At 41.0% G+C, this 12,999-nt stretch overlaps 1 protein-coding gene across 1 annotated transcript; it reads left to right on the forward strand.

The window, feature by feature from the left end:
- The first annotated feature begins 389 nt into the window (after positions 1-389).
- On the forward strand, positions 390-9,929 carry LOC124073688 (SEC14-like protein 1). The gene is made up of 16 exons (XM_046416095.1): positions 390-580; positions 861-961; positions 3,802-3,951; positions 4,043-4,174; positions 4,606-4,734; positions 4,883-5,066; positions 5,920-6,029; positions 6,349-6,538; positions 6,999-7,087; positions 7,187-7,257; positions 7,367-7,538; positions 8,131-8,265; positions 8,435-8,569; positions 8,817-9,068; positions 9,170-9,348; positions 9,559-9,929. The coding sequence occupies exons 2-16, from the start codon at positions 899-901 to the stop codon at positions 9,662-9,664; spliced, it is 2,097 nt and encodes a 698-aa protein (XP_046272051.1). The 5' UTR covers positions 390-580; positions 861-898; the 3' UTR covers positions 9,665-9,929.
- The last annotated feature ends 3,070 nt before the right edge of the window (positions 9,930-12,999 follow it).

A 12,999-nucleotide genomic window follows, 5' to 3' on the forward strand; every position in this document is an offset into this window, starting at 1 on the left:
CCTTCACCAAACTGCTGTTGGAAGCATTTGTGACAACAGCATATTAAGATTTGCTCTCACCAGAAGTAAGGGGCCCATCCGACTCCTGAAAAACAGCCCCATACCACACCTGAATTCAATAGTAACAAGATGTGTCTCATCACTTTGTCTATATAGTTTATATTCAGCTAAATAAAGTAGAGAGCAGATGTTTAGTGTTCAAACTGAATATCCCCCCCACATACTTGCCCTTTTTGTGCTGTTGCAGTCTAAATTAATTATTTTTAAATTCCAATGAAAACACTCACAATCCCGTGTAATTATGATGATCTAAGACTTTGTATTGCTGTAGGGGTGATGACAGCGCATTGGTCAGAAACCTGACCTCGCAATGTGCTGCACTGATTTCCTGTTTGTCTGAAAAAGGGCGGGGTTACCAGTCTGTGCCGGAGGCTTCAGGACGGATGCGGCTGTAGTTTTCTTTTTGCTGTTTACGGTGCAGGAAACTCAACTTTCCTCACTCAGCTGACAGTATGGATGAAACACAGAGAGCCTGACAGCTGGCGCGTCCTGAACGTACCGGTCCGGATTTAAGACTGCTGTAAGTTTTCGTCTGTTGTTTTCCCTCCCGTCGTCCAGGCCTGATTTCGTCCTTCTCAGTTTTTTTAAATTCTTTTTTTTTTTTTTTGTAAGGATGCCAAGTGGCTCTGCTGTACAGAATGAGGTTTAACCCAAGTTTGCAGATTTTCTGCTGACCCTTCACTCAGCTGATGCCCTGTAAACGTTTTATAACGGACACACAGTACAATAACCCGTGTGAACTCATGTCCTGCCTTTTTTAACTTGTGGCTTGTCTGTCTGTGCTGTGTTGCTGACTTTAGTGGTTATCTGACAAGGTGCCTTTGAGTGAGTGTCAATCATGGTGCAGGAGTACCAGTCCCCTGTTCGGGTCTACAAGCATCCATTTGAGTTAATAATGGCGGTAAGTACTGTCTGATCTCCAGTCCTTTATATGATCTTAGCAGGGCCTTACATAACTTAAGCTGATGACTGCCAAAGACTTTGTACTTTTGTACCATGTACTCTTTCAACAAATTCTGCTTCTTTTGCTCTAATCAAAAAACTAAACATTGAATTAAAAAAAAATTATGAAATAGTTTATAAAAATAGATATGCAACAAGAGCAGGCACTTTCTGAAACCCTGCAAAATGTCTGCAGCCTTGTCTGCCTCCCAGGGTTATCTGTCTCGCTCTTTATATACACTCAAATGGAATAAATGCTGCGTGCGGAGTGACTGGAGAAAATGTATAGTGTACCCGCCTCTTCTCTCCCGAGGCTGTGGTGAATACTGTAATCTACAGGGTACATACTATGTGAAAGCTGCTTATTAAAGCGCCTAACAGAGCTAACTTTATTTCATTTTGTTCAATATCAGGCTGCCCATTTCAGATATTTTCCCTTTTTAAATTAGATCTTGGATATTTGTGTAGAAAGTCTTGGTATAGATGCACATATCTATCTGTAAATGCACATATCCATGCATGTGTAAATTCATCTTGTGTATTGTCCTGTTCTTGCATTTCTTTGTTCTCTTTTCCTTATGATGCTTTGGAAAGGTCAGAGAGTTATTTTGTATGACTGCTACACTTGCACCCAAAGTGCTACTGGTACTTTAATATACCTTGAATTTCTGGGCTGACTGTATTTCTACCTCTTGTTAATGTAACTGTCAAAAGACTTTTATTGCAGCAGTTTTCAACAGTCATAGCAGAGAAATCCACTGAAATGACAAGATCTCCATTTCCAAACATTTATTCACTTATTAACTTGCTTTCCCTTGACTCAATGCTTTAAACTCATGTTAGAATAGGAACTGTTCACACTGTGTGTGAAGCAAAAGTGGGACAAACGTAAAATAAGTGTGCATTTCCATGAGAAGCAGTCTTTTTTCATCTGCTTTCGCAGTCTGTTTCTTGTTCTCTGTAGTTATATATTAAGCCGAAGACTTACGCAACATCCTCAGAGGGGGTAAAGCCCGTGATGTTGCGGTGACACTTTGCTCTGCGGACTATAACTCCCCCACCAAACAGTCCAAGTCAACACCTACATGAGCTTAATTTCCCATGAAACATCTCTCACATAAACTCCTCTTGCATCGCTGCACGTTATTGAAAAGGATCTCAAAAATAGGCCTTTTATGAAAAGTAAATCACAGCCTCTGTGAAAAGATCCAGGACTCGATACCCTAAAGGAGAGAATCCAGTGAATAGTCTACCACTCCTCCGTTCCCATTTATCTATGGGCTTTATTATTAGTCTCCTCGCTCATCCTGCCGCTGACGTACTCCTGGTTATTAGTCCGGCTAACAGTATTCATCAGCGTCCTGGATATTATTGAATGTTTAACCACCAGTGACATCAGTGTTGTCCCTGTCTTGGCTTGTCTTTGTGACTCTCCTAGAGAAATCCTATAGATTTGTTTAGACGCAGATACACAAAGCTACCTGTATGTCACTGTGACTGACACCTGCGGAATTGGATTCAATCAATAGCGCCTAAGAAGATAATTAAACATTGCTCCACTGACACTAATGTGAATTATAATGGTGGAAAATGCTGTTTTCTGAATTCTCCTGGGGCCATCTTTTATCTTTTATGCTCTCTTTATGATTTTATCCTGATAGCTCTGAGGGGAATAGGTAGGACAAAGATTTCATTTTGTCTGCAATCAGTGAGACATAGTGTTTTTGTTGAACAGTGTGTCTGTTATATAACACTAGTCAATACTACATATTTACCAAGGAAAGCTTTCCCATTAATTTTCTAAGTGAATAATGTCATCTTATTGATTTAGATTACTGCAATGCTGTGCTGTATCAATACAAGCAGGATGTGTGTGTGTGTGTGTGAGAGAGAGAGTGTGTGTGTCACTTGCCGAACGAAAAAACAACAGAAAGTTCTGTCTTCTGTTGTTTTTTTACTGCATATCTGTGCCTGTAGACCGTTTTATAGTATACTCAGTGTGGCTCTTCAAACTGTTCTGTTACTGCATCCCGTGTCTCAGGCTCAGCGTACCTCGAGAGTATTAGCAGTTTTCTACCTCATGGTGAACTCGTCTGGTGTTACTCGAAAACATTATACAAGCAGCCGTCTGTACCGTTATGGTCTAGTTCCCTACCTGCCCTCGGTTGCTTGTCAAAAGTTTATCAGCAAAAACCATTTTGCTGCTACTTCCATAGACTGAGGGCTCTTTTTGCATATTCAGCCACTCAGCGACTCAGTCAGTGCTAACGGGTGAGCCCTGGAGAAATTGGCCTGGACAGATGGTCATACAGTGTGCTGTAGGCAATAAAACACAAGGCAGTCACTGCTTGTAAAAGCTGCCACAGCTGCAGCACAAGAAAAACATCAAATTTTAATATGCACTTGTATCATTTAAGCTGTTAACTGTTAAATGCATCCTAACCTGAGACAGAAATTAGGTGCTCTGAATGACATGCTGTCCTGTCTCATGGGCAACATTCTCATTATGACACGGTTTACTCTTATGACAAATACAAGTGACCTTCTTCTAATGGGTCTATTCAAAGCAGCTTTCCTGCCCAATCAGAGGGCAACTTCATTGTGAGCAGCACAAAAGGAAAAACCTGCAGTGGGAACATAATGAACTGAACCAGGCATGTCAGTGTTGTATGAAAAAAAAAAAAAATAAATAAAATAAAAACACCACACATCACCAGAACTAGAAAATCTACAGATTTGTTTCAGTAATTTTTTATTGAAATATTTATGTTTCACATGTGCTTTATTTCCCCCTGTCAGGCCTATGTAAGGAGGTTCCCAAAATGCTCTCTGATTCCAGTGTTTGTAGACAGTGAGATCATCAGCGAGAGCCAAAGCAAAGATGGATCCATACTGGCAACCGAGAGGCGCTGTGTGATTGACATCGATGCCCCGCGGCTACTTAAACGGGTACCTCTCCTCTGACCGTGTGCATATTGAAGGCTGTGAAACAACAAATCACTTTTCGAAATATTTACGCATGTGTCTGATTTTTGTGTAGATTGCCGGTGTAGACTACCTGTACTTTATCCAAAAGAACACCATGAATCGCAGAGACAGGACGCTCCACATTGAGGTCCACAACGAGACCTTTTCCAGCAGAGTGATCGTCCGCGAGTGCTGCAAATACACGGTGAGCCTCATAGTCGACCAGACAGTCTCTATGAGACCTTTGTTTCTTGTTTGTTGTGCTAGTTAAGTTACAGTTATAGCCAATATCCCCACTGCTGTGTGTGCATACCAGTAAAAGCCTGAATTTTTAAGTGACTGCAGTGTGCCAAATGTGATAAACATTTGTATCAGCAGGTGGGGTTTTAAAGTCTGTAGTTGGAATAACACTTACCTGGCTAAATCATTTGCTGACTTGCCACAGCACCAACTCTGCTTTGTATGACACAAAGAGTTACTTCATTAAGTATACTTTGTACTTTGCCCTCTGAACATCTGATTATTACAGTGATGAATTGCTTTCATTATTTTGCAAGGTTCACTTCAGAGTAGTTAATGTTGTAATGCTTTGTTTTAGCAGTGTGTATCTTTATGATTCATTATCCTCTTCCATAGGTTCATCCAGAAAATGAGGACTGGACGTGCTTTGAGCAGACAGCTAGTCTGGATATTAAGTCATTTTTTGGCTTTGAGAGCACAGCAGAGAAGATAGCTATGAAACAGTATGCTAGCAGCATTAAGAAGGTTTGCATCTTCTTTTATATAAACATAAATCACTTTTGTGTTCTGTGATCTGTTAAGATCAGGTCTGTTCTTGCTCTACATGTATTTACCATAGTGTTACCTTGACAGCCTCATTAATCCAAAGTCTTGTCTCCTTCTTGTGTTGTAGGGTAAAGAAATTATTGAGTACTATCTCCGAGAGCTGGAAAAAGAAGGAGTAACTTATATGCCTCGTTGGACCCCTGCAGTTGTCTCTGGCTATGCTGGAGCCATCCCAGTTACGGGTGCTAAGAACGGGCTGGACAGTAAAGACCCGGCCTGTTCCACAGAGCTGGTGGTTGGTTCTCCGGACGGTCAGTGTTTATTCACTAGTTTGTAACTAGCAGCTGCATGTTAAATAGCAAGCCAATACACAACACAAGTGTTATTCCACTAGGGCAGCATGGTGGTGCAGTGGTTAGCACTCGCTCCTCATAGCAAGAGGGTTCCAGGTTCGAATCCCGGTCTGGGCCCTTCTGTGTGGAGTTTGCATGTTCAGCCTGTGCCTGCGTGGGTTTTCTCCGGGTACGCTGGCTTGCTCCCACAATCTCAAAAACATGCATGTTAGGTTAATTGGCTACTCTACATTGCCCCTAGGTGTGAGTGTGTGGTTGTCTGTTTTTGTGTGTCGGCCCTGCGATTGACTGGCGACCAGTCCAGGGTGAACCCCGCCTCTTGCCCATAGTTAGCTGGGATAGGCTCCAGACCCTCGTGAACCTGACAGATAAGCGGTATAGAAAATGAATGGATGGATGGATATTATTCCATTATATGGAATTGTTCACAGCACATACATTCACAGAAAGACTGAGAGTGAAATGACAAGCTGCAACATTCTCTAGTTCTGTCTTTGACTTATTTTTTAGTTAATCAGGGAGTTTGAAGTCTGCAAATAATTATTGATTTAGTGGCAGCATATGTAATATTTCGAGGCTGAATACATTATTATTCTTATTCTTATTCTTCTTATTATAAATACCCCCTTAAGAACAATAGTGCCAAAGGTGTAAACAAAAACAACAACAGAAAACAGGGGAAAGCTTGCAGAAACTGCTTATTTTATCCTTTTGTCTCATGCTGAAAATTCACTCAACACTTGCACAGCTACTGTGTGATCATGCATGCAGTATGTGCTAACTTTACATGTACATATGCTTTGACCTGTAGACAAGCTGGATGCTGACTACATCAGACGTTACCTAGGTGATTTAACGCCTCTGCAGGAAAGCTGTCTTATTCGACTGCGCCAGTGGCTCCAAGAAAACCACAAGGGCAAGGTCACGAAAACACAAACACACTTTTGTTTGACTGCAGAGCAGTTTGTGAAATTATGTAAAAGGAACATTCATTTAAAGACACAGCCTAGACATCTGCTCAGTTCTTGCTTCCACACTTAACCTGGTTTTGCTGCTCACATGTAATGTAGTTTACATAAAGAAAATGCCTGGCATCTGTTTGCTAAAAGATCAAGTTTTAACTTGGATGTTTGCATTTGAGGTTTGACCCCCATTTGTTGTTGAAAGTCTGTTAAAGTCTGTCAAAGTTTTAACTTGGATGTTTGCATTTGAGGTTTGACCCCCATTTGTTGTTGTACAGATTCCAAAGGATCAGCATGTGCTGCGCTTCCTGAGGGCCAGAGACTTCAACCTGGACAAGGCCAGGGAGCTCTTGTGTCAGTCGCTCACCTGGAGGAAGCAACACCAGGTAGATTTTCTGTTGGACACATGGGAGTGCCCACAACTACTTCAAGACTATTACACTGGAGGCTGGCACCACCACGACAGAGGTACTGTGTGAATAATAACTGCCTGTTTTATCTTAATTTCACTGCTTGCTGTTTATGTTGTGGTTTGTTGACTTGGAAAACTTAACAGTGAACGTGAACTCAAAGAGGCAGAGGAGTTTTGTCTCCTGTAGTTATGCCGACATGGGTTCAAACAGTCTGTTAATTATTGACTGTAAAGTCTGAGCACCATCTGTCGCAGTTCTCATGTTTGAAAATGAGTCATTGCTTTTAACAGCTCTTCTGATCCACCGGGTTAGAGTCAGGACATGAACACGGAAGTGACATTTAAATGTTCACATGCTAAATAAATAGCTGTTAGAGCAGTAAATAGCAGCTTCACATAGATAATGGGGATCTTAAATGTTGTTAAATTAATTACCACAGAAGGATCTGACTTATTCTGCCTATTGATTATAATCTACAATCTATGAATTTGTGTGTGTGTGTGTGTGTGGTTTAGATGGCCGTCCCCTGTATATCTTGCGTCTGGGACAAACTGATACTAAGGGATTGGTCCGAGCCTTGGGAGAAGAGGTGCTACTGAGACAGGTGACGAAAACACAAACACGCAAAAACACAACAAGACCATTTTTACCATTTAAAACAACTCTGGCCACATTAACGGTACAACAAATGAATGTGAATCAGGTCCTGTCCATCAATGAGGAGGGACTGAGGCGGTGTCAAGAAAACACCAGAGTGTTCGGGCGACCCATTAGGTACCTTGATATTAATTCTTCTACCTTTGCCTTCATTAATTAACAGCTAACCAGGAAGACCCACTCTTGGATATTGTCATGCAGTGTTTTATGTTAATGTGTTGGTCAGCTGCTGGACTTGCCTGGTGGATCTAGAGGGTCTTAACATGCGTCACCTGTGGAGACCAGGCGTTAAGGCTCTGCTGAGAATCATTGAGGTGGTGGAGGCCAACTACCCTGAGACTCTGGGTCGCCTGCTCATACTGAGGGCCCCTAGAGTTTTCCCAGTGCTCTGGACCCTGGTGAGGATAAATGCCAGCATTTACATTTTACATGCGGCTGTTAATGTGGCTTTATTGAGATTTTACTGGGGAAGAATGGATGAAGTTGTACAGTGCTGACACTGAGATTGCAAAGGAATTTTTAATAGCTGGGTGCAACATTTTGAATATGAGCAAATGGTAAACAAGTAAGAAAGAGGAGGAAGATAATAATGACCATGAAATATGCAGATCCTCATGGGGGAAATTTCATTAGCCACAGCAATATGTAGGAGAGTAATCGCATTCAGCAAAGAAATAAAGATAAGTAGTGATACAAGTATGCTATTATATGAAAATAAATCAAAGCAATAAAAATAATAAAAGCAGCACACAGTAAGTACAAGGTGTGAAAAGTAAAACTATTTATCAACAAAAAGAAAATTAAATTATAAATAATTAATCAGCTGTTATGACAATAAAAACAATATAAGTAGAAATGCAGATGCTTAGTTGTATCATCAGCCAGACAAGCTGTTTATTTCTATAAACATTATTAATTGAAATATTTATGAAATATTTATGTATTGGCTTTTACAGTGGGTAACATGTTTTCTTGGTGTTTGGTTTCCAGGTTAGCCCCTTTATTGATGAGAACACCCGTAAGAAATTCCTTGTTTATGCTGGAAATGACTACCAGGATCCCGGGGGACTGGTGGACTACATTGACAAAGAAATCATCCCTGACTTCTTGGGAGGGGATTGCATGGTGAGAATTAGTCCTCAGCATACCGACCTGTTGATTTCTTTTTCAAAACAGACACAGTGAAATAATATTTACCAAATAAGCAGAGACACTTACATAATATGTATATCAATGTGAGTTTTCTCTTATTGTCAATGGTTGAGCTTGATTTTTTTTCTCTTGCACTCCCTAGTGTGACGTCCCTGAGGGAGGATTGGTCCCCAAATCTCTGTACAGGACAGCAGAGGAGCTGGAGAATGAGGAAAACTGCCTGTTGACTGACTCCATCTATAAGAGTGCCAGTATATTCAAAGGAACCCCATATGAGGTACATTCTCTGCTTTTAAATCAGCATGTAGATCCACATGTATCAGCAAGTCAGGCTGTCTTAATTGTGCTAGTACTGTGTAAAGGTTCCCATTTCCAATTTATGTGTATGCTGTATTTTATATTGTGGATTAGGGTGTCACCAGCTGGAAGGAATAGGTATTGCATGCTTGCAGTAAGAAAAAAACATGATTAATGTCCTGCTGTCTGCTGTTCTGTGTTCCCAATCTTCTTACATCCACCTGCAGATGCTGATCGAGATCACAGAGGCCTCCTCCGTCATCACCTGGGACTTTGATGTGTCTAAAGGAGATGTGATTTTCAACATTTACCATTCCAAGAGGGCCCCTCAGCCTCCTAAAAAAGACACTCTTGGAGCCCATGGCATCACGTCCCTCGGGGCTGTTAATGCCCAGCTGATAGACAGGAGTTGGGTGCTGGGAAAGGACTACAGCTTGGTGGAAAAAGCGCTCACCTGCAGGGAGGGAGAAAGTGTACAGGTCAGAGAGAAGACAGAGGACTAAACTTTGTTTGTTCTTGTTCGCCGTGTGTTGCATCTAGGCCATTAAATTGATCCTGCTGCCCCCTTCCACTCAATCAGGGATCCCACGTAACACGCTGGCCCGGCTTCTACATCCTGCAGTGGCGCTTCCACAGCTCCCCAGCCTGCTCCGCCTCCAGCCTGCCTCGCGTGGATGATGTTTTGGCCTCGCTACAGGTCTCCTCCCACAAGTGTAAGATCATGTACTACACTGAGGTGCTGGCCTCCCATGACTTCAGGTCAGTTTATTTTTTATTCATTCTCTGGTTGCGTCATGTTTTCTTTGTAATATAATGAAGTGATCTTTCTTTCAATGTGTGGGTTTATCAAAAACCAGCGTTGTATTTCTGAAAATTATCTCGTCTTCATGTTTTACAGGCAAGCTTGTCATTGTCTTGTGATATGTGCTTTTTAGTCTTGTTATTTCTGTCTCTTTTTGTTCTTTCTAGGGGATCTATGACCAGTCTGGAGTCCAGTCATAGTGGTTTCTCTCAGGTCAGTGCTGCCACTACCTCCTCTAGCCACTCACATGCCAGCTCCACCATCTCAAGGTAGCATCTGCACAGCAGGTGTCAAAGGCAGCACTGACATAAAACCTCTTGACAACCTCTTACTCCAACTGTGCCTTATGCTCTCAAAAAGAGGCTGTTGTTACTCCTGATCTGACAAGTGAGCATTTGGAGAGTGTTGGAAATGTTTTTACTGTATATAAATGTTATCTCTGTTTCTAAGGAATTGTGTACTTAAAGTATCAGTTTGTGTATATGTTTACTAACTTGTGTTTTCTTTTTTGTTCGAATAAAAGTGTACCACAAATTCAGTGCACAGTGCAAATATTGTTTGAAACACTCGAGCTGTCTTTATGATAGAGCTGTACCCATAATGTCATTGCAAAGGAGCATCTGACAGACTAATAAATGCAAAAGGAGATGCCTCACAAACAGCAGTTCCCTTATAAGAATACAAGAATGTGACAGAGAGATTGACTGTATCGTACAGTACAGTACAATGCACACAGCTTCTGTTTCTGAAGTTGTATGCATTGTCCACAAGATGTCAGTGTACTCTGTGACTGGAACTGCTCTCAGGTCTGTGTATGTCGGTGGATTTTACACCTTCACTCACACACTTGGTCTGGTCATCAAAGAAATGGAAAGGTGAATTGTTTTAATAAAGAATTAATGTTAATGTTACTCAAGAGTTTGTCTTCATGCTGAATTTTGAGAAAACAATGACCACAGAACCAGAGCTGTAGTAGGGTTAGTCATTTTGAATAATTGTAGAGATCAGGTTGTTAATTATTTTTATAGCAATAGGCATGAATCTGCTTTAAAACATGCAGCTTGCTCAGATTTCTTCTTGTTTTTTGGCTTGTTAGGAATAGCTGCGAGTTTTCTGAGGCATCTAATTTGAATGCAACATAGCGCAGCCCCTTGTGATCTGGCACAGGGCCAGGCAGACAACTGATCTACATAAAACTTTAATTTCCATAAACTTATCAGATGCTTCCAGCTAAAGCTTAATTGAATTTCCCAGTGTTATTTTTTTTTTTTCTTGGCTTGCAATCTTATGTCATGTTGCTGCTTATCCCAACACTATTCAAAGTCAGGTGGACTGTGTTTTCTGAGGGGTCGATCGAATGGGAACCTGACTTCCTGCAGGCATGGCAGGGATTGTTAGAAAGAGGAAGAGCACAGACTTTGCCAGCTATTTACTGAATTACTCAAAATAGCAGCACCTCTTTCTCCCAATGCGTGTAATTTGCTATTAAAACCTTTTCTTTGTGAACAGTATGTGATTTAAGGCTAAATTATTTCAGTGGCATTTACTGGCTTGAAAAACGAAGTCTATTATATGGCTAACAACAGTTTGGTACTCCTAAATAATGTATCACAGTATTCACCTGTTTGGTTGACCTGACACAACCTCGTGATGGAGGGACGGTCGCTGACCTGCAGCCACCGAGCGCTCATGGATGCAGAGCACAGAAAACATGACAAAAACTGCACCAATCTTCACAAAAGCTGTCTCTATGGGTTGTAGTTTGAGGGTGTAGTTTTAAGAGACCTTGCTAGCAGCTCTTAGCTTGTCATGTTTGTGACACAGACATATGCTGTTGAGATGTTGGACCTCTTTTTATGTAATCTTTTCTCCCATGTGGATAATATGTCTAACTATCAGAAAAATGAAAGTTGTGCATTAAATCACTCATAATGAAAGAGTATGGACCCAACATTTGTGCTGCAGTCCAAGGCAGTTATTCAGAAAGACTCAGGGGGATGCATTCGAAACATTTTGACATTTCATCACAGATGAAGAGAGAGAGCACACACTCCTTGGCTGCACTGAGCTTCACAGATAAAACAACAAGATAAGCTTGATTTTGAAACCGCCCTGAAGATTTAATTCCATCTACACCTCTGCAAGAAACAGATCTCTTTTTTGATCCTAAGCAGCTCTAAGCTGCTGACTGACCAGAGACGGAGAAGCAGTGGAATTAAAGTCCCATTTTCTGCACTGCAACCAGGAAACTTATATCTCTTAATTGAGAGCAGCAGGCAAGAAGGCAAAGGAGGAAGGCTGCATTGATAATATGATGTTGAAATAGTATCAGACTTCTTGTTAGACATATAAACATTGCAGCCTTCGCTGGGAATATGTACATGATAATGAATCATCTTCTGTCAGAAATATCAGAGGCAGGCAAGGGGATAGTTAACATAGGGCTGATTTTTTTTTTCTTGTTTACATCTCATAAATAACAAAGGGTAGATAGGTTGTACTTGTCAAAATAATTAATGTACTGCTTCCCTATGTCAACATGCTCTTTGAATAAAATTGAAATAGCTGTAGGGGGCACCCTCTCTCAGTTGCCAAGGTTGAATGATAATAGCACCTAAAATCAGGGTCAAAACCAAACTGTATCTTCCTCTATATTCACTTACCCTATTAAATCCTGCATGGAAATGATTTGGGGTTTTATTTTCTAACTTTTCTAACATTTGATTTGATTCACACTAAGAAAATCTCATCAGACAAATGGTTGTAGAGTCTTGCTGCAGTGAAGATCCTCATTAAAACCTAAGCCTGTGTTTCATTTGCTTCCTTCTGACAATCCTGACCTTCCCACTAATTGAAAAGGAGAGCTCTGGATTAGTGCGCACTAAATTATTTTTAAGAGGCTTGACACACCGGAAGAACTTTGTCCGGGATTGTTTTGTGTGTACAAATGTGCAGGTTGAATGAAGGCCTTGTTTTACTGTGACAAGTGCAAACTGAAAAACGGTAAATGTTTAACGGTGCCTCCATCTGAGTTGTGGACCTGTCTATTTAACTAATCTCATATCGGCTCGGTTGAAATTCATTTTCTGACTTGATGTAGTGCTGGGGCTGATTAATATGTCCACAAACAAATAGATGCAGTCATGTCTATTTATCTCTGACGCTTCACACCAGCTCTCATATCTTCCTACATTGATTTTCTCTGGATCAACAGAGACCATCCATCTAGCTTCAATTTAGGCCAATTTCTGAGCACTGCCCTCATTTGCAGTGAACTGTCAAGGCTCTGCTTAAGTCATATGTTGTTGATTTTTGGACATCAGGCCTGGTTTTATTTCTTTAGTGTTTTCTCGGTTCAATGCCTTCTCCAGCTGACATTTCCATTCCGCTCACTCAAGCTTGCACTAAACCGTGCAGGTCAATATGGGCCTGCCCTCTTTAAATGTTACAGTGGAAGCAGGCATTTATCTGTAGGTAAATTAGGCAGAATATCACATTCGGCCAATTTGTAATCTCACAATATTAAATGAATATAATATTTAAATCTAAAAGATCATCTGCATGTGTATCATGGCTGTATCAGGGCGTGTCAACGGTAAGATATGTCA

The sequence above is a fragment of the Scatophagus argus genome, chromosome 16, assembly GCF_020382885.2.
Source record: "Scatophagus argus isolate fScaArg1 chromosome 16, fScaArg1.pri, whole genome shotgun sequence".
Classification (NCBI taxonomy): domain Eukaryota; kingdom Metazoa; phylum Chordata; class Actinopteri; family Scatophagidae; genus Scatophagus; species Scatophagus argus.